At 38.4% G+C, this 25,178-nt stretch overlaps 1 protein-coding gene across 1 annotated transcript in view; it reads left to right on the forward strand.

Annotated features, from left to right (window-relative positions):
* Positions 1-25,178, forward strand: part of SPG7 (SPG7 matrix AAA peptidase subunit, paraplegin) — an 81,976-nt gene that overhangs the window by 22,786 nt on the left and 34,012 nt on the right. Inside the window, exons 4-9 of the mRNA XM_072636588.1 lie at positions 7,735-7,976; positions 17,360-17,499; positions 20,149-20,251; positions 20,958-21,083; positions 21,942-22,104; positions 22,571-22,744. Of these exons, the coding sequence (XP_072492689.1) occupies positions 7,735-7,976; positions 17,360-17,499; positions 20,149-20,251; positions 20,958-21,083; positions 21,942-22,104; positions 22,571-22,744 (948 nt within the window). The remainder of the gene's footprint in view (positions 1-7,734; positions 7,977-17,359; positions 17,500-20,148; positions 20,252-20,957; positions 21,084-21,941; positions 22,105-22,570; positions 22,745-25,178) is intronic.

The following is a 25,178-nucleotide window of genomic DNA, read 5'->3' on the forward strand; positions in this document are numbered from 1 at the left end:
TTCTGTTTGGGCCAATTTTAGACAGGACTTTTCACTGGCCAGTGTTTGGCTCTGCCTCTATGCCTTTACTTCGGTTGTTTCCATTGCGAGGAATTGGCATCTCTTTCGCTGTACATTAAAGGTTCTTTGTCTTTTTCATGTCATAAGCCACTTTGGCAGTCTGATGAATCATATGGATCCCTTTTTATGATAAAGCTTTATTTAAAAGTACACAGAATATGTAGGATTTCAAAGAAAAGCAATCATATCGCTATTTCTACCTATGTATTTGTAAACAAGTTCATGAACTCCAGGTTAATAAAGAACCCTTGCTCTATAGAGTCCCCAAACCTATGCATCTTTTAAGGCCTACATCAAGTCATTCTTTCTGTTTAAATTTTCCCCGACTTTTTCTAGCTTCTTTGATCCCCTTTCCTTTAGATTCCTGTTGAACTTACATAGTCTGTACCATGGTGTTTAGTTTTTCATTACAGATTGTCTTTCGTTGTTCACTATTATTGAGTATTGGGTCAGCTACGTGGTGCAGTGGATAGAGCACCAGTGCAGGAGTCAGGAGGACCTGAGTTCAAATCTCACCGCAGACACTTGACACTCACTAGCTGTGTGACCTTGGGCAAGTCACTTAACCCCAATTGCCTCCTCCTGGGACATCTCCAGTCATCCTGATGAAAATCTGGTCACTGGAGTCAGATGGCTCTGGAGGAGAAGTGAGGCTGGTGACCTGCACAGCTCTCCCTCACTCAAAACAAAGTCAAGTGCAAGTCATGTCATTATTTCTCTGATGACATAGTCTTTGGCAACGAAGGACGAACGCGCGCGCACACACACGCACACACACCTACCCCGTTATTGAGTATATAATTTCTTTCCAATTAGGCTTCCTCAGGGCAATGTGTCAGACAGACTTCTCTATTCTCTATTCCCCTATCACACCTAGCACAGTTTTGAGTACATAGTAGATGGGTGGTGATGGGTAAAGAAAAATAGTACCTCAGTTATGATAATATTCTCCAATAAGTGATAGAAAGTAAGGGGATACTAAGCTGTGTTAATATGATGAATTGTCATATTTTAGAATGTCTAGTTCATGTTGATAGGACAGGACTTGGGTTTTATTGGAGAGATCCCAGGAGAGATGTGAGAGAGTCAGTACTCTTATACATACAAAACAAAGCTATATTACTTGTATTTGTAGCTAAACCATGTCTTTCTAAAAGTTAGGCTTAAACTGGAAAGCAGATGGAATTTTTAGACGGTGCTTTGTGCTTGAAGAGCAGAGAATTTTATTTTATTTTATTTTATTATTTTTTTTTGAAAAGTTAAAAATTCCTTAATTTTTTATTCCTGGTACCACTACCACAATTTACAGGGCAATATACCTGATGTAATGAAAAGAAAAAGAAAAGACAAAGCTACAACAGATAAAAGACCTCAGGAATGTACATCTAATTGACACTACATTGCATTAATCAATAGCTGCACTTTTTGCCAACTGTGGCTATCACAGTCCTGAACAAGAAGGGTTCCCTGTTTAAGCTGCAGTAACTTTTCTGACTATGGATCATCGTTCCTTCTGTGGCAGATTTTTACAGTTCCTCTAATGCATTTGGGACGACTGTTTCAAAGTAACCTGCAGCTTTCCTGACAACTCCTCGCTCGCTCTCCTGCTAAGAACTGTAGCCCTCTTCTGTTGAGTTTTTAGAACCTTAGACCAGAGAATTTTAGCAAGATAGTTGGATCAGGTACCTTTTCTGCATAGGGTATTAAAGGCAGACTAATGAGAAATAATTGTGTTGTTATCTTTGGCCCACGTTTCTATTCATAAATTTGATCTCTGGTCCAAATAAATAAAATGTTCAGCAACATGAATTAAATTGTTTCTGATGCTTTGTTCTTATATATTGAGAATCATAATAACTATCTGGAGAAAAAGAATCTCCGTTTTTATCTTTACCAAGAATTACTTTATCAACTCTTGGAAACTTTTTTTAAAGCATCCATCTCTCTAACAATGGATTCTCTGTGTCTTGAAAACAGTCTCTTGAATTAGAAAATTAAATTGAATTTAAGTATCAGAGATGATTTCTAATGCTGAATCTATAGAAAGTATTTATTTACATGAAGTTGTAACTTAGAAGAATTTGAAATGAAGTTCAAAAATATCCTTCTATTTTCCAACTGCAGTTGTGCTCATTTGGTTTTCTCCCCGAAGCTGAAACAAAAATTATAACCATTATTTAAAGGGACGTTACTTTATCCTGTCACTCCTGTTATAGGCTCCTCCTTTCTGCCCCTTGCCTGGTCTGTTACTTTCAGGCATCACCTCCACTAACCCGTGAGGGAGGACTACCTCTTTGCCTTCCCCCTGCCTGTGGTTTTCAGGGACAGTTCATCAGGCTGTGAATATCCTTCCTGGTCTGGGCCTAAGCTCTTTTTATTTTGGGTGTGTTTTGTCTCTTTTTGTATGCTGGTCTACTTGTTTCTGTGTGAGGAAGCTGTATGTGCCTACTCTTGTGTATGAGTGTAATTTAGTATGTCCAGAGAAACACTGGGAGATGGGAGATATAGACAAAGAGAAGAAAGAGCAGGACTATCTTGAGTTATTAAGTGTTAAAAGGCCTCAGGTTATAAAGAGAGGTGGGATTTGTTCTGACTAAACCTTGGGAAAGTTCTTGGATGTAATTCTCAGAGCTCAGTCAAACTCATGATGGTTGTGGAAACCCATTTCTGCAGCAGATTCTACAGCTAGACTTTGTCTTTTTCCCTTATGAGAATATACTGCCTCTGGCCTCACCCCTGGGAGTGGACAGGTTTTTTTTTTTCCTTGTTAGTCCCCATCTCACCCTCCTCTTTGTTTGCTCTTTTGCTTGACTTTCCTTTCCTTCAGAAAGGCACTGCTTGGTCTGTGAAGCTTTCCCTGAGCCAGCCTTCTTTGGACAGCTCCTAGCATTTTTTTTCATCTTTTTTGGGCATCTATCATTTTAACTTAGAGTCATTTGTGTACCTGATTTATCCCCCTCCCAGATCTTAATCTCCATCTAGATCTGACTTTGTTTTTATATAATTTGATAGAGTGCCTTTTACCTGGTGAGTGCTGCATTTTTGTTTAGTCCATGGAGTTGTTCCCTGTCATGGATCATGCCTACCAGAGGTCTGATCCTCTCCAACCCCTCTTTTGCTCCTGTCCAAATCATACCATTCTTTGAGGCCTTGCTCAATCTAATCTACTATGTGAAGTCTTATTTAATAATTTTAGCCCACACTGATCTTGTCTTTTAGAACTTCAAAATCTCAGAGTTGCAGAGCATTTTGGAATCTTCTCTATGTAATAACTCAAGTGAATATCTAATAATGGGAAACCCATTACTTAAAAAAAAAATTTAATTGATTTTTGCATTCTTGTATCACCAAAATTCTCCCCTTTATCTCTCCCACTACCAGCCCCCAATTTCCCAGGGAGCCATCCCATATAACAAGAAATTTTTCTATTACTTTTTGAAGTAGCCTATTTTACTTTGGTACAACTCTTATCATTAGGGATTTTTCCTAATGTTGCTGTTTTTTGTTGTTGTTGTTTCATTGTTTCAGTTGTATCTGACTCTCTGTGACCCCATTTGGGGTTTTCTTGTCAAAGGTACTGGAGTGGTTTGCCATTTCCTTCTCCAGCTCATTATCACAAAGCTAGTAAGTGTCCGAGACCAGATTTGAACTTAGGAAGATGAGTCTTTCTGACTTCAGGGGCTCTATTCACTGTGCCACCTAGCTGACCCAATTTTTCCCTATATGTAACCTAAGTCTGATTCTTTAACTTTTACCCATTATTGTTAGTTACACCCTTGAAGGCTGAGCAGAACTAGTCTAATCTCTTCTCTGCATGATGGCTCTTCAAATACTTGAGTAAAGCTGTCATGTCCCATCTGTGTTTTCTTCTGTCCATGCTAAATTAGCCCTCATCTTTATAGTCATGAGATGTCATCTATACAGATCACTATGAGCTGGAGGAGTCAAGGAGTATTCAGTGGAGGCAGTGGGACTAGTGATGAGAGTTCTGTGCACTTGTGTAGCACTTAGAATGAGTGCAGAATATGTTAGTGCTTAGTTTATAGGCTGTTACTCATTGTTTCATGTATAAAAAAATTTCCCGACTAGATTGTCAGTACTTTCTCAAATCATCATCCCCTTTTCTGGTAACCTATTCTCCCTTCCCAATCTCAGTGAATTGGTAATTAAGTTCAATTTTACCCTCTTCTTTATTCTCAGATTTCTTTTTCCTCCAGTCTTCTTTGCTCCTCATGCCTTGTCAACCTCCCAACTCTATATTATTTCCATCATCTATCTCCTTTTATTCTACTAAGTTCTGCTAAATAGAGTTTGATGAAGTCACAAAACTATTCTGATTGATTTTACTACTACGTTATCTAATCTTAGCTGGACCCTTATTGTTGCAAGGCAATTGTTCTATTCTTCTTTAGTCTGTTCTCTGTCCCACTCACCACAGAAGCTGTTCTCCACTTTCTTTTCTCTTCTCAGGCCTCCCATAGCCAGTCCTCATCTACCTTTTACTTGACTGAAAAAATGGAGGCCATTTGCCTCAAGCTTCCTCTTTTCCTTTTTACAACTCTTAATCACCCGAAATTCTCCCTCAGTATCTCTTCTTTCATCTCCATCTTTGATGGAGATGACTCTTGTCATGGCCAAACCCACTGCATGCACCCTTGATCCCATTCTCTTCCCTTGGATTGTTCCGCTATATTATACCTTAACTCTATCTTCAGTCTCACCTCCCCTAATGCTTCCTTCCTTGCTATCTACAAACATCTCTGTTTACCATATCCTTAAAAGTATTTGAGTAGAGTCTACTATCCTTGCTATTCGTCATCATATCTCTCCTCTTCCACCAAACGACTGGAAAGTCATCTGTATTCAGTACCTCCCCTAGATTCCCAACTAAATTGTCACTACCCTAGTTTTTCTTCTCTCACTTTCCTCTAAACTAGAGGTGTCAAACTGGAGTCCTCTTGCCCAAAGGGATTGCAGGAACCTAGTTAAAAGGTAATTGGGAAACGTTTAACAAAATAAATAAAAATGCCATACAACATAGTTAATGTTAATTTGTGGCTTTCTAAGCCAATAGTGGCCAGCAGGGATATTTTTCTTTTGTTTACAGCACTTCTTTAAACCTTCTGCTTTCTCACTTCCAGTCTCAATCAAGTGAAATGACTTTCTCCAGAGTTATCTTTTAATTGCCAGATCAGCTGGCCAGCGGCATTTAACACTATTGAGCATCTTCCCTTGCATAACCTCTTTTTGTTTCCTGTAACTGCTCTCAGTGCACTTCTCTGACTCATCAGACACCACAGACTTAGTTATTATCTTAATGCCCCCCAAACCACTGGCCCTACTTTAAGGACCACCCCTCCATCCCCACCAAGATCAAGTGCCACTGATGGGACAGGCAAACCAGCCTAACTGAAGAAGAGATGAGAGGCAGCTTGTGCCCTCACTTCCTTTCATACTCTGATGGAGATATGGAAATAGCTTAGGATTTTGAGCCCGCAAACTCTGGAAATATGTTTCAACTCTTCCCCTCTCCCCTCCCCCAGTCATTCTTTACTTGGCTCGGTTCCAGGTTGACTCTTGCAGCTAGCATTGCGGTTGATCTTTGTGGAGCAGTTGCCTGCTACCACTACCAACCTCTGATTTAACTGTAGCTCCCTGGCAGCTGAGCCCAAGACCTCTGGGAATAGCCACACCCCTCAAATCATCCTGGACACCATTGCCAAAATACAGGGAATCAGAATCAGCCTTTGTGGGGATGGAATCTGGCAGCTTCTTGTACTGGCACTGTGAGCAACCACAGCTACTGAAGACCTGGAAAACAAGGCTCTTGCCTCCAAAGGTCTTGGCACTGTCAAATGGTTTAACATCAGAAAAACTAATAAGTTTTTTTTTTTCAGTGGAATTTACATTGAGGAAGATTCATTACTATGTGCTTTGCACTGCACTCTAAGGACCAAAGAACCTTTCAGTCTAACTTGCCTCTGAAACCTCCATTGGGTTGTCTCCCTCTGCTGGGAGGTGAGCTCCCTGAGATCAGGGACCCTCTTATGTTTATATTTGTATCCCCACTTAGCACAATGCTGTGCATCTAGGAAGCACTTACTATAAATGTTCATTCATGATTCCCAGATCTACATCTCCAGGCCTTGTCTTAAAGAGAGCTCCTCATATCCCACACTGCCTTTTAGACCTTTTGAACTCAATATCCCATAGGTATCTTAAACTCAGTTTATCTACAACAGAACTCATGTTTTCCCCCAAACCTTCCTTTCTTCAGATTTTCTAATTACTGTCAAGGGTATTGCCATCCTTCCTGTCACGCATGTTTCTAATCTTCTTATCTTCTAGTGCTCACCCCATATATTCATTTAGTTGCCAGATTTGGTCATTTTTACCACCACAACATTTCTCATGTACATCTCCTCTCTACTCAAAGGCACTACCCTAGTTCAGGCTTTTGTCACCTCTGTCTGGATCCTTGCTAAAGTTTTCTAATTGTTTTGTCAGTCAGTTAACATTTCTTAAGCATTTACTATGTGCCAGGCACTGGTCTAATACAAAAAGGTGGCAAAAGACAGTCTCGCTGTCAAGGAGCTCATAATTTAGTAGATCTCCCTGCCTCCAGTCTTTCCTCTCCAATTCATTCTCCACATAGCTGCCATTTTCCTAAATCTGGACGTGTTACACCTTTTTTTCCCCACCCTCCTCTACCCCACCAAGTTAACTTCAGGAACAAATTCAAAATCCTCTTTTTGGTATTTTAAGCCCTTCCCAATTTGGCCCCTTTCATTCTAGTCTTTTAATACACAATTGTCCTTCATGCATTCTGTGGTCCAGCTACACTGGCCTCTTGGTGCTTCTTACACTGACTGCACCTCCTTTTTCTTTGCTGTTACACTGGCTGTCTCCCTTGCTTAGAATACTCTCCCTTGCTTCTTCCTCTTCAAATCCCCAGCTCCCTGCAAGACTCAGCCCAGATGCCACCTACTGCATGAAACCTTTCCAGGTCCTCCTAGTCACTAGAGCCTTCCCTTGTCTTCTCAGAAGATGTCTGGCATATACTATTTATGTATACGCTGTCTTTCCCATTAGAACGCAAGTTCCTTGAAGGCAAGTACTATTTTTGCTCTTTGTACCCCCAACGCTTACTTAGCACACCAGATCATAACATTGTAAGCTTTTAATAAATGCTTACTGTTTATAAGCTTATAATTGAGGGCTTTTCTAGCTCAATCCCCTCATTTTACAGATGAGGAAAATAAAGCCCAGAGAAAGGAATTACTTCCCCCAAGGTTCCACACCTGTTACTAAGTAGCAGATCTGGCACCTGAAACCAGCTTCTAACTCCTAGTTTAGTACTCTTGATGTTTATGTAACGACTGCATTTGGGACAGTGGACAGGGATTCTTTTATAGACTGTCTAATGTGATCTTAGACACCAGCAGGAACAAGTCATGTGATTGGCATTTGCCTCAGGGAAACTGGTTGGAAAACTGGCAAAAAAGCAAAAGTCTCATACAACACATACAGCCTTCCTTGGGTTGGACATTTTTGAGAAAAGAATACACAAAAAGGAATTTATTTTAATTACTTTCTAAATATTAACATGATCTTATCTTGTGTTTCTTATGTATTTGTTTTAAATCTTTTCTATTGGTTTCCCCCTTCATTAAGAGGAAAAGAAACGGAAAGAACGGGAAGATCAGATGTATCGTGAACGTTTACGGACCTTATTTGTCATTGCTGTTATCATGAGCCTGCTGAACTCTCTAAACATTAGTGTGGCTAGCATTTCCTGGAGCGACTTTGTGAATGAGATGCTGGCAAAGGGGGAAGTGCAGCGGGTCCAGGTGGTGCCAGAGAGCGATGTAGTGGAAATCTATCTGCACCCAGGAGCTGTTGTATTTGGCCGACCTGTAAGTAAATCCACCAACTTACAAATGAATTATAGGTGAATCTCACCTTTCACCTTATTCAGGATTTTAGTGTGAATCAGATTTTTGTTTTATCATATGGGAGCTGGTATTTAAAGAAACCTTAAAAGTATATCCTTTTGTAATGTAGATCCCAGCAGCCTAAGTTGTTTATTTTGTAAAATGCCATTTGGGAGTTTCCTTAAAAGAGGCGTGATTGTATTTTAAAATAATTGTGAATCCTGATCATTTGAGAAGTGTTTAGTGCCTAGAGAATCAGGGAAACTTGATTTAGGGTTTGACATATACTGCCTTTGACATGTACTAATAACTTTGTGACTGTTTGTGAGTCACTTAGCATGTTAGTACCCTGAGCCACAAGATTGTAAGTTACTGAGGAGCTGCAGATCTATATTGGTGAAGGGTGTTTTCCACACCCATTTCCCACATAGGTGCTCAGCATTGTATTGCCCTGAGCTATGATACAAGAGGTAGTGAAGGGTGTGGCTTTCAAGGATCCTAAAATGAAACATATGAAATAATACAAGCGATCTATTTAAGTCCTAATTTATATTGTGCAGATCCTGAATGTGGTTGGGGAACACTGGGAAATTTAATTGTCTGTCGGAGAAGGCTTTCTTTAAGAGAGAGACCTTGAGTTGAACCTTGAAGGGTGAGTAGGTTTTATGTAGTTGGGGAAAGGAAAGAACACTCCAAGCAATGGGAACTGTGTAATAAACCTATGAAGGTAGGTTTATTTTTGAGATAGAGAGGAGCCCAGTGTGAATCGGCAATAAGATTGGATAGGTAGAGTACACCTAGCCTTCTCAGGACTTTGACAGCCAAACCAATGCGTTTAAATTTCGTATTGCCAACATAAGGGGCCTTGGAAGGTTTTCAAGCAGGAAAGTGACCTGATGAAAATAGTATTTAAAGGAAGTGAATTAACCAAAAATTGGCAGAATGAATTGGAGGGTCAAACACTTGGGAGGTCAAATGTAGGAGGTCACTTATAGTAATCCACATATGCTGAGGATTTGGAGTAGGGAGCTGTGTAAATATGTAGGAAGAGTTAAATACAATATGTTTCATAAGATAAATGAGCAAGTCTTGACTGTTCGTGGTGAAGGATGAGTTAAAGATAACCAAGCTTGGGTGACTAGATGCATGTTGATGTCATTGTCAGGGATAAGAGTAGAGAAGAGGAGTTAATTTTAAGACACATTTAGGAAATGTATGGTATAGACAGATTCAGAACTAGTTCATTTGAGAGAACAGGACTACTGCTGAGTATAAATCAGGGAATTTTCAACATAAACATTGATTAACTATCTACTGTGTGTCAACTGTGAATAAACATAAAGGGAGAAGAGCAGAGGGTAAAGGAACCTGATTCTTGGGAATTGAATTAAGATAGTAGCTAGAAAAGGCAGTAGGGTCAAGTGTGAATTTTTCCAGGGTATGGGAGGCCTGTGTGTACGTTTGACTAGAAGAAAGAACCAGTGGAGAGACAGACTGAACATATAAAAGGTGATGGAAATATAGGAGCCAGCAATGTGGCTTAGTAGGCAGTTAGATGGGTTGGTTTTAGAGAGCAAGAGAGATACCTGAAGATATCTAAATCATAAGATAAAAATAGTAATAGCTCATATTTATCATTACTATATCATTGCCAAGCATATTGTGTTAATATCAGATCAAAGCTTCCAACATACATATTATAAAGATCAGTAGCCCCTGGATTTTCAGATATGCCACGGAATGAGGGTGGATCTTCTAATCATCTCCCCCTTGTTTCTTCCTTTCCTGTTTTGTACATGAACTTAAGTTTGGATACTCTAAAACATGTTAGTTTGGGTTTAAATCCTGATCTACCACTTACCATCTATTTGTCCTTAAAGTAGTTTCTTAGGAACATAGATTTAGAGCTGGAAGGGACCTTATAGGTCACATATTCCAGCCCATCTTGTCTTATTCATGAAGATACCGAATCCTAGAGAGGTTAAGTGACTATTGGCTGAAGGTCAGATTAAGTGTTAAGTGTCAAATCCAGGATTCGAACTAAGGTCCACTGTCTCTAAATCTAGTGGTCTTTCCATTGCCTCCCTGAATTTACTTCTGTGAATTTCTGTTTCCTCCTGTGTAAAATGAGGTAGTTGGAATAGATTACTTCTGAAGGCCTTTCCAGTTCTAAATTTACGTTGCTTTATGAATAACCTTTGAAGAATATGGGCCTTCTGCTACATTATTCCCTCTTTTCCTAGGCAAGCCAACAATAGTTACAGAATGACCTGAGTGTCATAGTGTATCTCAATAAATGGATTTTGCTTAGTTGAATTACTGAATTTTAAAAGTTGCTGTGGCCAAAGAATTCATTATCAGTCTTCTGACAATGGATCTTTCTGTTATTAGTTAGGCATATCCTTAGAAAACAGACTTGATCTATTGCAGGGACCATACTTAAAACATTTCCATCCTAACAGAACCTGCTATAACTTGTGCTTCACTACTGTAGTCCTTGAGAACCCAGGGTCACTTCCAAGCATTGATGAGTCACTGTTGGAGGAAGCATTCAGATCAATGAGATCACAGAGCCATTTGAGTATTTGAGAACTATCTCTTCAGGGCATGCTTCAGAATTGACACCTACCTTCATTCCCATTCCCCAAAGGTATTTTTCTCTGCGCATTCATTTAGCATTAGACAAAAATAGAGATACCACCATTTTGCTGTCTTATTTCCTGACTCCCTGTTTGCAGAGCTTGAATTTTTTAAATTAAAAAAAGTATTCTTTATCCTTGAATGGTTTTGGCTGTGGACTTTTAAGGTTTTTGTTCCATATCAACAGATAATGAATGCCTGGGTCATCTCTGGCTTGTCATTGTTGTTCCTGAATTGTGACTCTCAGCACTGAACACAGTAAAGTAGATATAGTCTGATGAGGGTAGTGTACAGAAGGACTCAAATCACCTGGTTCTGGAGACTTTTTCTCTCAAGATGTTGCTGAAGATTCTGTTTGCTTTTTTGGCTGCCACATCATTCTGTGAATGCTCGTTGAGCTTTCAGTCCAGGAGCATTAAGCTGATGATAAGTGCTGCAGGAATTTAGAGGAAGGAGAGATGACTTGAGTGGTTAGGGAGCTCTTGCCCTGTGAATGGAATTGTTTGAATGACAGTCTTTGCTTTGGGTCCTTGACAGAATTATAGCACGGAAATTATTTCTGGATAAATCAGTGATGCTGTTTTATACCAAGAAGCTTTAACATTGCTATAATGGTGGGAATATCTCTTTATCTCTGTGTCTTGGATCATTCTTTGGGTCTCACTAAAATTATGTAGTAGTAATATTTATAGGGTATAGCACTTAGCACTGTGCTATTTATGTGTCATTAAATATGTAATGATTTATTGATTTGTTTGATTGCAGTATCTGCCTGCCTGCTTATCTGTCTATCTCCACTAAATGAAGAGACATTGCTGCCAGAGTGACAGCTATTGACTGATGTTTTTCAGAGTCGAAAAAGAAGTCTCATTGCACAGTGAAGAGAAAGATTCCTTTTTTAAAAATTTAAATAGTATTTTATTCTTTCCAATTACATGTAAAGACAGTTTTCAGCATTCACTTTTATAGGATTTTGATTTCCAGATTTTTTCTCCCTCTTTCCCTCCTTCTCCTCCTCCCCATGACAACAAATAATCTGATCTGGGTTATACATGTACAGTCATTTTAAAACATATTTCTATATTAGTCATGTTGTGAAAGAAGAATCAGAATTAGAGGGAAAAACTATGAGAAGGAAAAAGCAAAAAACAAAAAAAGTGAAAATGTATGCTTCAATTTGCATTCAGATTCCATAGTTCTTTCTCTGGATGTGGATAGAATTTCCATCATGAGTCTTTTGGGATTGTCTTGGATAATTGTATTGCTGAGAAGAGCGGTCTATAATAGCTGATCATCACACAGTGTTGCTGTTACTGTATACTATGTTGTTCTGATTCTGCTCCCCTCACTCACCATCAGTTCATCCAAGTCTTTCCAGCTTTTTCTGAAATCATCCTGCTCATCATTTCTTATAGTGCAGTAGTATTCCGTTACATTCATATACCACAACTTGTTCAGCCATTCCCCAATAGATGGGCACAACCTTCATTTCCAGTTCTTTGCCCCCACAGAAAGGGCTGATATAAATATTTTTGTACAAGTAGGCCCCTTTTCCTTTTTTATTATCACTTTGGGATATAGGCCTAGTAATGATACTGCTGGGTCAAAGGGTATGCACAGTTTCTTTGTCTTTTGGACATAGTTCCAAATTGCTCTCCAGAATGGTAGGTTCATTTCACAACTCTACCGACAATGCATTAGTGTCTCAGTTTTCCTACAGAAGATGAAGATTATTAAAGTGTGTGCAGAATCATGATATTGCAAGCAGATAATTTGATTCAAAAAAGTGCATGATTGATTAGGGAATTGTCACTGGTATCAGTTGAAATATCTTGAAAATGGTTTATGTCTCCTTGTTAAGGTTTCATTTGCCTTGGATTGTTAAAGGTGTATTTTTTTTTTCACGATAAGAGTAGTTCTTGTTTGACTTACTGCCATTCTGATACATGTAAATAAAAATGAATGATTCCCTTTGATTTTGATCAAATAGATAACTTTGTGGACTCATTTGAGAATTGTTGGCCTGGTATTAACCCACCCTCAAACAGCTAATCCATTTCAAATTATATGGATTTTGTTTGTTTGTTTTGGGGATTTTTTTCGAGGCAATAGGAGTTAAGTGACTTGCCCATTGTCACACAGCTAGTGTCAACTGTCTGAGGCAGGATTTGAACTCAGGTCCTCATGCCTGCAGACCCTTTATTCTATCTACTGCACCACCTAGCGCCTCTCAAATTATATATTAATTAAGATATTCACTTACTGAGATGAGGGTAGTGGTAGAGGAGAATTAATCACTCCTGGATGCTTTTGGGAAGCCTCTGATTAGCCAAAATAATAATTTTGTAATAAGAAATATCCTTCTTTTCTCTCTCTCAGCAGAGTTGACTGAATTTTTATGAAAATTAGATTGCAGTATGAATCTGTGTAAAGAACACACATTGGAAGCATGAACTTTAAATGACCTCTGGGTGGAAAAATCCTAGAATGTTATTGCCTGTACTGTTGTTAATATCATTCTGTGGAAATCAAGATAGATTTTGTCATGTAGTTCTCAGATTTTGTGGGCCTTCCTATTGATCTTTTTTGTACTTCCCCTAAATCGAACAAAGGGGTAAGTTATATGCTTACGTTTTGATGTCTAAGTTTTTAACATTATAGTAACAACCCACACTACAGCAGGGTGGTTGCTTTTTTTTTTCTTTTTGAGACTAGAACTTCCTGTCTTACTAGGCTTTAAGTATGGTAGCCACTAACTTGGTCAGTCCCAATATTGATCACCAAGTTAGCTTTAACTTACTCCACTTTTCTGACCTGAACCTCCTTAGGCAGCCTGGTGTCCCTCTTCTCCCAGGCACCTTTGTGCTGGACTTTATGGATAGCTGATGAGCTTTAGCCCTACTGTAGCTCAGAACTACTAAACTGGAGAGATCCACTAACCTTAGCCTTCCTTGATGGCTAGCGATTATCAGGGGATGGGGGACATACTAGATATAGTTGTTCATTTTGATATGGTATAAGTAAAACACAATTTAAAAATTCATACATATATTTTCCCTAAATGTGAATATGCATACGTATGTACGCATGCATGCATGTATGTATAGCCACAATTAAGGGATATGTGACAAGTACTGAAATTTTCCTTAATTGACTTTCATTCAAGCCCTCATCACCATTCAGATTACTGGAGTAAACTGATTTTTCTCTCTGCCTCCAATTTTTCTGTTTTCCAGTCCTCCTTTTATACTACTGCACTATGGATATTTCCGAAGCACAGATATGACCAGATCATTTAGGTAGATGCTCAAGGAGCTCCAGTGGCTCCCTCTTGGGTGTAGGATGAAATAAAAATTCCTGCCTAACATTTAAAGCCATTTATAATCTGGCTTCAGCCATCCTTTCTAGGCTGATTATTGCTCCCCCCCATTAATTATTCCCCTCAAGCACTTTCTCATCCCTCCCTAACTGTCTTACACATTTGCTCCTTGTACCTTACATTCCTTCTCCTGTTTCCATCCTTTTCACCGATTGCTCCCATGTTCAAAGTGCTCTTCTTTCCATCTTGAGATCTCTGCCTCCCTTGAATTCAAGTTCAATTGCCACCTTCAAAACAGGCCTTTCCTGTGGTGGCCAAGAATTGGAAATTGAGATGTCTATGAATTAGGAAATGACTGAACAAGTTATGAAATATTATTGTGCTATAAGAAATAAGGAGCAGGATGATTTCAGAAAAACCTGAAAGACATACATGAACTGATGCAGAGTGAAGTGAGCAGAACCAAGAGAACATTGTAATATTATATTGAACAATTGTGAATTAGCTTTTATCAGCAATATGTGATGATCTAAGATTATCCCAAAGGACTCACAATGAAACATGCTATTTGCTTCCAAAGAATTGGTGGCATCAGAATACAGACTGAAGCATACTATTTTTCACTTTCTTTTTTTGGGGGGGATTTGAGTTTTTTTCCATAAAATGACTAATATGGAAATATGTTTTACATGGTTGCACAAGTATAATCTATATCAGATTGCTTACTGTCTCAGAGAGGGGGGAGGGAAGGTAGGAAAGGATAGAATTTGGAACTCAAAAATTAAAACAAAACTTGAATATTAAAAGTTTTTTATATGTAATTGGGGAAAAGACTGTAGAAAGGTAAAAACACCCACATAACACAACACAAAACAGGCCTTTCCTAACCCTCAGTCATTAGTTTTTCCTCTACAACATTGTCTTTTATTTATTTTTCATTTATTGTTATGTGTACTTGTCTTCTTCAGGGACTTTTTCATTTTTGAGCATCTAACTGGCATATAGGCAGTACTGTAGCTCCTGGCATGTTGGTGTTCAATAAATGCTTGTTGAATTAATGAATGAATGATTATATCATAGTTGATGGGCACAGAAATGAGGTTAAGGTCCCCTAGAGGTGAGAATATGCAGAACATTCAGAACTTGGTGGTTTATATTGGATTCCTATGTATTTTTATTGGCTTGTCTTGATTTTATAAATAGTTTAAAAGTGAGGAAAGCAGGTGAACAATTTTGCAGGTGAACATGCTGCACCATCATCGTAGCTGTATCATGTCAACTAATTGTGTCTGTTTTGGGCCCTTGTCATTTTCCTCTCTATATCTCCTCTCTACTTCTGATCTTATCAGCTTCCATAGGGCCATATATCATCTTTATGCAGATTACTTGCAGTTATATTTATCTAGCTTTAGTCTCCTAGATTTACATATTCAAATCTTCACTGAGCACCATTCTGGCATCACCAACGTTTCAAATTGGGACTTTTCTGGCTCCCTGCATTTGCTAGTACCATTTTCTCAGAGGTTACTCCATATTTTTCTTGTATTTTGTGATATACATAGGTTTCCCAAATTCAAATATCCCAAACAGAATTCATTATCAAGCTCTCCGCTACTCAGCTTCTGCATTATTGTCTAGGGTGGCACTAATATTCTAGTCACACAGGTTCATAATCTTGGTGTCATCAGTGACTCCTTTCTCTTGCTCATCCCATGTATCCCATAAATCGCAATTGGTTGCTATATTTTTATTGCTGCCTTTATAATATCTTCGTGTGCCTCCCCTTCTTTCTGCTCACACAACTACCATTCTATTTCAGTCTTGCATCCCTTTTCTTCTGGATTGTTACACTAGCCTTCCAGTTAGTGTTCCATCCCAAGTTCACACTTTCCTAAAACATAGGTTCAGTTATGTCACAATGACTTCCAGTAGCTCCCTAATGCCTCCATAGTAAAATATAAAGTTCTTTCTCTGGAACCACACAATCCTGCCCTTTCCTGCCTTTCTAATCTTTTTTATATTCTGCCCATGCACCCTGCGATACAACTTCAGTGACCTACTTGCTGTTCTTTGAACATGTTCCATCTTCCCTTGCAATACCTGTCTGTTCATAATTCCTGGAAGGCTCTTCCTCTTACCCTGCAAACCTTAGAATTTCTGATTCCTTTAAGGCTACTCATGTGCCATGTGCTCTGCTAGGGCTGTCCTAGTCCCCATCACTTGATAGTACCATTTTCTCTGAGGTTACTCCATATTTTTCTTGTATTCTGTCACACGCACACGCACATGCACACACGTACGCACACGTCGTCTTCCCATTAAGATGTTAGCTCTTTGAAGGCAGGAACTATTTTTGCTTTTCCTTTGCATTCCTAATACATAGCACAACACCTGGCACATAGTAAACATTTAATAAATTATTTTTGATTGACTAAGTGAGGTACAATATAAGATTGGATGTGATAGGGAGAAAGTGTCCTAGGTAAATTTTCCTTGGGAGCGAACATATAGATGTCTACAAATAATTGAATAGTAAAAATTTTATGAAGAGTGAAAAAAGAATAGAATTTAGAATGATGGAAATAATACAATAGAACCTCCATTGATGGGAATCCTAAGGGGAATGGAGATATTTTGGTTAATTAGATTTTGAAGGCCAAACAGAAATTCCTTTTTCACAGTCACAGGTGGAATTCATAGTACTAGAAGGAACAGAATTTCCAGTCACAGAACTGGAAGTAACTTTAAAACCTTCTAGAAACAAAGGCCCAGTTAGATGAATTCACCCAAAGTCACAAAGGTAGCAAATGACAGAATTGATGTGGGAACTTAAGTTGGACTCCCAAGTCCAGTACTCATTCTGCTTTGCCATGTTACTTCTCTTATTGTTGCAGTTTTTTCTGAAATGTGTTAGTTTACTTAATACCTCAATAATTAGAGTTTTTATTCAAGCTCGAGACCTCATTTTGCTGTGTAAAGTTGTGGATGATACAGAAAATAGGTAGTGTTTGTATTAATCTCAGGATATGAAGTTAAAAAAAAAAACTTCTCCTTAATTTAGTTTATTTTCCTTTAATCTGCCTTTCTCCTTACAGGGGAATCTATATGTTGGGTTAGTGAGAGGGGGAAGGAGGATATCCATCTGATAGAGCTTTTTTGCCAGTTGGATTTTTGTTGTAGTTGATTCAAGGAATCAGTGAATCTTTTGAGACTGAAATAATAAAAAGATCTGTGACACTCCAGATAAGCTTGATGGTATTGGCATATTGTTCCTTGACTATTCAGGTGATGGAATAAACACTGTGAATAGATTTATATGATTCTTGACAGTCCACTGCTTTGTTGTCAAGTCTCTTGGGTTTGGGGTTCGTTCACATCACTGGCCTTCTCTGCTTTGTGTCCCCAGCGGTTCACCTTGATGTATCGGATGCAGGTTGCAAATATTGACAAGTTTGAAGAGAAGCTGCGAGCGGCTGAAGATGAACTGAACATTGAAGGCAGAGACAGGATTCCAGTGTCCTACAAACGGACAGGCTTCTTTGGAAAGTATGATTGTGGCCTCAGTGTTTCTCATGACTCCTCTAAGTAGGTCAGGTTCATTTCTACCAAGTCATGATAATGTGAGGGAGCAAAAAACCCCCAAAGAGCTTTGAAACTAACTAAAAGTGGTGATCTCAAAGGTATTTATTTAACAGTGTAGTTCCTTGTGGGAACAGTAATTAAATGTACTCAAGAAATACTTAGAATTTAGAAAGGAGGGAATCTATAACTTGGCTTGAAATATTTCAGTATTTTCCAGTTTTTAATGACTTCTTTATTTATCCATTAAATTTGTGAAGTTGCCAGTTTCCAACTAAGTGGAGAATGAAAAGTGTGGAAATGAAGGTCAAATGAAAACTGTATTGTGTTGTCAGCAGAAGAGCTATAGATGGTGAGTTGGGTGGAGTTGTTAGTCTTGCAACCTGAGGATTTCAGTCATAGAGGTAGATGGAATTGGAGGAAGTAAATTTAGTCAAGTGAATGTAGACTTTGCTCATCAAAACAGTAATAGGATTTTAGGGTCATAGATTTAGAGGTACAAGGGATATATCATCCAGCTCTTTTATTGTACAGATGAGGAAACTGAGGTTTAGAGGGTCCAAAAGATTTGCCCAGAATCACATGTGTACTAAGTAACAGATTTGGGATTTGATCTCTGGTTCTCTGACTTGTAGCTCAGACATAGAGTAGATTTGATGTTGATTTACAGCCCTGTGAGATCAATTTAATGATAGGATACAGCGTCAGGGGACTTGAATCTTCTTGTCCCTTTTATATAACTCTTAACTTGAAAGCTAGTAGTCTTTCATTGAAAACAAAATACCAAAGGTTTGGTAAAAGTTTTGGTTTTACCATAGGAATATTCTGGGCAAAAAGAAAGAACAAGGAGAAAATGAACTTGTAGGGTATGAGTGGCTAGGTATCAGTGCTTGTTATGGGCCATGCACCAGGAACACAAGGAGAAAAATCAAAGAGGCCTTCCTCTCAAAGAAGAAGGGAGAAGGAAACAAACATTTCTTAGTTGTTTACCAATTGCAGGCTAAGTGTTGGGGATACAAATGCAAGCACAAAGACAGTTCTGCCCTCAAGAAGGGTACTTTTTATTAGAGAAAGAAAACAAAAAAAGGAGCTGAAAAGGTAGAGGATATGGAGAGCAGGGCTTTAAGTCAGGAATAGGGCCAAAAGGGATGAAATGAGTGGAGACAATACATGTAGGAGAGTTCAGCTGATGGAAAGAGCTGATGGTTTTTAGGGTACAGTCTCAGAACCAGTGGCAGGGCTAAAGAGTCTTCAGTATATACTGTTGGGAAAGAGAGATCCTGATGGGGTGGGTGGGGTTTGGGCTGAAGAACATCCCTTGTTGGTTCATCGGTATGTAAAAGGTCTATCAGATTTTCCCCACCATATGCTGATATCCCAGTTACTTTTGGCATAGTTTTTTGTTGTTGTTGCAGTGTTTTACATTTCTTTTTTAAGTGGACAGCTTATTTTTCAAAATAAAATTTATTGAGCCAATTTATTGAACTAACATATTTGTCATTGGTGATCTCTACAGCTCTATTACCTGCTAAATTCTTGAAGGAAGAGTTGCTTTGTTACAAAAAAACTCTTTTCCACCTTTGGTATATAGCAAATGATTTTACTCTGTTATCCACGTAATTCTTTTCTGTTTTTCAGTATGTAGAACTTGAAAAGTAGACATTTCTGTAATGTAAGTTTACTCCCCTCATCACTTGATGAGAAGAAATAAAAATGGGATTGCCTCATTTGAAATATACCAGACCTTTCTGAATTAGACAACCAGAAATGCTTTTTATTGAGTAATACCATGGCAGCATGTCCTGAGCCATGGGAGACAAAAATGAAAAAGCCAAAAACACCACTTTGGAAGGAGTTATGTCACCTCCTATTTCAAAATGCTGTGGGTTATTAGTAGAGGTTCTTCACATGAGGACCTTGTGTGGCCAAATTTAGTCTAGCTAGGATCTTAATCAGTCTCTGACTTCTTTCCTTCCTTAGTGGCACAAAAAAAGTCCTTCACCTCCCATGATATGAAAGAGTGGAAATTTGCCTAGTGTTGAGATTCAGTTCTTCAGTTTTTCAGTTCATCTTACTCAAGGTCTTTTGGTCCCATATGGGACTTCATGTAGACCATGTTTCTGTAAGAAACTTAAGGATTTCTGGCTGTATGACAGTGTGAAAAAGATGGATGAGATTGCTGCTATTCTCATTATCCTTTTCTAAGTGAACACTTGATCCTGGGTCTTGGATCATTTCTGCACAATGTCTGGGGTGCCTTATGTGAACTGATAGTTAGTTTAAATGATTGGATGAATTTATGGAATGTGAAGTTAGAATTTTGTTTGTAGCATAAGCTGCTTTAGGGGATGCATTCACTAAGTTGAAGCCTTGTATGATACATTTCAAAATTTTGCTTATGTGCAAAAACATGAGTAAAAAAAAAACTTATCTAAGAGACTAATCAATATGAATTGGACAGGGAAGACTTAAATTCATGACATTTTTTCTGTAAAGCCTCAGATAATTTTTTCACTTTTCAGAGTTTCAAAGAGCTGTTCACTATTTGTAGATCTATTACATTGTTTCATTTGTAATGGTTTAAAACCTGTAACTTGTCTTTTTTGTTATTTTCAGTGCACTTTATGCCCTGGGAATGACAGCTGTGGGTGTGGCCATATTATGGTGCATTTTCCGCCTTGCTGGGATGACAGGAAGGGAAGGGGGATTCAGTGCTTTTGTAAGTTATGTAAATCATATTCATTTATATTTACAATCTCAAAACTTGTCTCCGTTTCTTCTTTCCCGGATATTACAATATAAACAAAAAATGAAAATGAATTGGTGGCCAAGATCATGTTCCATCATTTCTTCAATACTTCTGATTCTGATAGGGTGACTGGAGGTTAAATAATAAATAGTTTTAACTCAGGCTATGTGAACAGAATCTAAATCTTTATCAAATGATTAATTTAAATGCATTCATATAGATTGAAGTGTAGTTTGGTTTGGTAATAAGAGTGGAGGAGGCCCTATAAGCTGAGCATGTGAGATAATTCACAAGTCATTTATTCACACTGGCAGTCATAAGTAACAACTTTTCAAATAATGTAGGAAGAGCCTAAAAATTGCTGTTAAATGCTACCAGCCAACCACATTTCTTAATAGCCACTTGTATTAAACAATGATGTTTTTCCTTGCGTCATTGAAGGAAACTTGCTTTCTTTTCATAATGTCTCTGCCTTTAATGAATTCTGCTCCTTGTTATAGGGCACTGTGGACAGAGACAATACTGATATGGGAAAGAAATCTGTCTTTGTGCATGTAAGAGGTGAACAGAAGGATGGATAGACCAAAGTACTGGTGCTGATAGACTGATTCTTTTCTCCTCTCTATAGGTTGTATTCTTTCAGTATTGCTTTTTTTTTGTTTATTTTCTAACACAGAACCAACTGAAAATGGCTCGCTTCACTGTTGTGGATGGAAAGCTTGGGAAAGGGATCAGTTTCAAAGATGTAGCAGGAATGCATGAAGCCAAATTAGAAGTCAAGGAGTTTGTGGATTATCTAAAGGTGAGAAACAAAAATTCTGGGGCAGAAAGGTAGCTGAAAGTATGGAGGAAGGCTTGAGATCTTTCTTGAGGTCTTTTGATTAATCATTTCAATCAGCTCTTGAGTTTTTTATATCCTAGGTAAGCAAGAAGGAAAGGCATTCTAGTTTTCCTAGAAGAAAACATTATGTCAGTGTCATTTTTGTGCATTATCTTAAGAACTGGAATTCCGCTTCAAAAAAATCTAGAGCACCTGTATTGTGTATTGATTGATAACCTACATAACATGTAGTTAATTTGATATTATCTGTCTTTTTCCTCTGTTCATAGAGACACACTGAGTACTTTCTGAATATGCAGACATATCTACTCACCAGCTAGGAAAGCAAACTAAATCTGCCTGAAACATTTTAGGCCCTTGATGATCTGGCCAGTGAACATACTAATTATTATCCTAATTGGGAAGTTGATTCCTTGGAATGATTGAACATTTTTCCTAGTTTGAATTTACAGCCATCAGGTCATGTGTAAGGAAATAAATTTTTCCCTGGAGAAAAATGAAATAATGTTCCTCCCTTCCTTTGCAAAGATGGGAGATGGTGGTTGTGAAACATTGAATACATTATTAGGCCTGGTCTGTGTTTTGTTTTGCTGAACTCCTCCCCACCCCCCTTTTTCCTTTTTGTACAAGGCATAACTTGCTGGGTGGGGGGTAAGAGAAGGGATATATTTAGAAATGAAAGTGATGTAAAAACGAAAGGGGTCAGTAAAAAAGAAAAAAAAGAAAGTAAGTTATTTGAACCTCTTAGAGCTATTTCCTCTTAAAACCTCTTTGAAACCCCAAATGACTATGCTCATGTAACATGTGCTCTACCTCTAGAGTCCAGAGCGCTTCCTCCAGCTTGGTGCCAAAGTACCAAAAGGTGCTTTATTACTTGGACCCCCAGGTTGTGGAAAGACATTGTTGGCCAAGGCAGTAGCTACGGAAGCCCAAGTGCCATTCCTGGCAATGGCTGGCTCAGAGTTTGTGGAAGTGATAGGAGGTGAGTCATCAGCAAAGTATTTATAAATTGTGGGGCGAGAGTGTAATAGCTTTTGAGTACCCCAGTTGGTGAAAGAAAAATTTAACCATTTTCTGAATTCCTCCTGCTTTGTGTGTCTTACTTCTTCATGTTCAAAATTAATGGAGAGTTGGGAAAGAAATAGAGAAAGAAAATTGAGATACTGTAGCGTTAAATTTATTAGTCATTTTTAGATAATCATGTCATTAAAGTGAAGAGTTTTCACTTAAAGCTAAGAGGTCTGCAACTTTGTATTATGGTTTGGAATGGCTTCCACTATGAAGATATGTCTGTGTCTGTCTATGTATAATGGCATCCTGTTAGGTTTTGAAAATTGTTATCATAAGTGTGCCTACTCTCTGGTAGGAAAAGATGATTACTTTACCAACTCGTTAGTATTATTTCCTAATCTTTTCCAATTTCTTATCCATTTTTCTTTTCTTCTCAGGTCTTGGAGCTGCTCGAGTCCGAAGCCTGTTTAGAGAAGCCCAAAACCGGGCCCCGTGTATTGTGTACATTGATGAAATTGATGCTGTGGGCAAGAAACGATCTACTACTATGTCTGGCTTCTCCAACACTGAGGAAGAGCAGACTTTAAACCAGCTTTTGGTTGAAATGGATGGTTAGTATGCTGCTGACCATATGTCCAACCTTCCAGTTTGTCTGAAAGATGGTCTCTGCTGTCTATATAGGTAAAATTGTTTCGTTTTGAATCCAACAATGTCACTACCACCCTTCTCAAGGGTGGAATGCCCACACGATGCTCCAGTGGAGTGTGGGAAAAAAATGCCAGAGCTGAGGAGAGCAGCCCAGCTGATCACCATACTTGCAACCACCAGCTGCCTTTGCTGTTGTCCTTCCCCCAGCTGCATTCTGTGTGGCAGCCACCACCTGCCTTTGCAGTAATCCTCCCTAGTCAGATGGGCTGGTAGCGAGGTGAGCAGGCTGGGCCCACCCAGTCCTAACCCCTTTACCGTCTATACCCAGTGTCATTGGGGCTGGATAGTCATTTTTGGCTTGACTTCTTCCCTTCCCCTAATTCAGCAGGAGCAATGTACATGAGTCAGGGTTCCTTTTTCCTCCCTGCCTCCCCTTCGCTCTAGGAGAGTATGGGAAACAGAGGAGGAATAGAAACCAAGTCTTTGAGGGAGAGGAGGAGGCATAGCCATGGTGGGAGCAAGTGGTAGGTAGCGAGAGGCAGTAGAAGTGGCTGCAGCCAGAAGGCTAGAGGTGTATGTAAGCAAGCACAGCGCCCTCTCAGATCAATCAACAAGTATTGTTCTAGGATCGAGAAATACAAGAATCATAAATGAAACAACCACTACTTGCAAGGACCTTACATTCTCAGATTCACCAAGATTCCTCCCCAACCCCACCAGACTCCCTCAGCCCTCCAAAAGAAAAATATTGAATGCTTGGAAGCAAATGAAGAAGGCTATCAATCACCAAGAAACCAAAGTCCAAGCAGTTTTGTATCTGACTTGCGACCATCCCTTTCTCCCCATCTGGAACAGCCTCCTTCAGACCTGAGACCTGTCCTCTAGAGACCATTTCCCTCCCTACCCCCAACAGCATCAGGTAAGATAGAAATTTACTGTCCAGATTTCACTGAAAAGCTTTGCATAATTATAATTGTAGGAAGAGATTTTAAAAATGAATATCATGTGTCTTCCATTTTGATTTGCCTGTCTTTGTTAGCTTTTACAGAATCATAAAATCTGAGCTTTGGAAAGGACCTCATCAACCATTAAGTCCAACCTATTCATGAAAGGGACACCCACTCTTAACATACCTAATAGCTGGTCATTTAACTTCTGCTTAAAGGCCTCCAAGGAGACAGAAGCCACCATCCCTCTAGGCAGATCATTCCACTTTTGGACCAGTCTAGTTTTTAGAAAGTTTCCCCCTATATCAAGGCTAAATTTTAAATTTCTCTTTGAAACTTTCACTTACTGTTGCTTATTCTGCCATCTGTAGCCAAACAGAAAAATTTAATCCCTCCTCCATATGATAGCACTTCAAATACATTAAAGATAATTATCATCTCTCCCCTCTTCCCCCAAGTCATCTCTTCTCTGACCTAAATATGCCCAGTTCCTTGAACTGATCCTTATAAATAAAATGGACTGACTTAGTTGCCTTCCTTTGGATACTCTCTGGCTTGTCAATATTCTTTATAAACCATGTTGCCCAGAATTGAACACCACTCTGAAGTCTGATAAGGACAGAATACATCGGGACTATTATTTCCTTTTTCTTTGGTGCTGATACCAAGTATTGAAATAAACCAAATTTAGAAACAGACCTTTGTGAATAGTTGTATCACAAAGTATAAAAGCACAGTTGTAAAAAATAATACATATTTAATCATATTGCCCTCACTAAAATTATTTGGGCAAAAAAGGACCAAAAATGGTTTTGTTCTATTAATAAAAAAGAAATATATTTTTTAAATATATTTTTAAAGAAATATATTATTTTGAAGTATTTATTTTATTTTTACTCTTTTTTAGTTTCCTTTTTTGTGGATGTTTTATAATATACATGTATATTAATATAATATAATTTACAAACCAGCATGCGTATATTGGGAGTGCCTGTTCAAATATTTTTATGGTGTACATGATCAATAAAGGTTGTATGTCTCTGTTTTACAGGTAGGCTCTCATTTAGTAGGAGCTTTTTTTTTTTTAAATACTACCCTTCATATTTGTAATTGTTGCTGTCAATATACGACAGGAGTCAGCTATGTTCCCACAAGATCTAAAAGACCTTCTTTTAAGTAATGAGTTGATTAGCAAATTGTTTCCTAATAATTCCTTCATTATTCATTGACATATAGTGATAAAAATGAATATTGATACAACTTAAATCTTGAGTTTCACTTGATATTAGATAAATATTCCTCCTCAGGCCACAAGATTACTTCCTTTCTTTTAGATATGATAGAGAGTAATGCATGTATAAGTCCAGATCTCCCAAGATCTCTCAGTGGTTGCTAGGATGAGCAAATGACTAAGAACACTTTGTTTTTTAATCTAATGATTTTGTCTTCC

The sequence above is a fragment of the Notamacropus eugenii genome, chromosome 1 (assembly GCF_028372415.1).
Source record: "Notamacropus eugenii isolate mMacEug1 chromosome 1, mMacEug1.pri_v2, whole genome shotgun sequence".
Classification (NCBI taxonomy): domain Eukaryota; kingdom Metazoa; phylum Chordata; class Mammalia; order Diprotodontia; family Macropodidae; genus Notamacropus; species Notamacropus eugenii.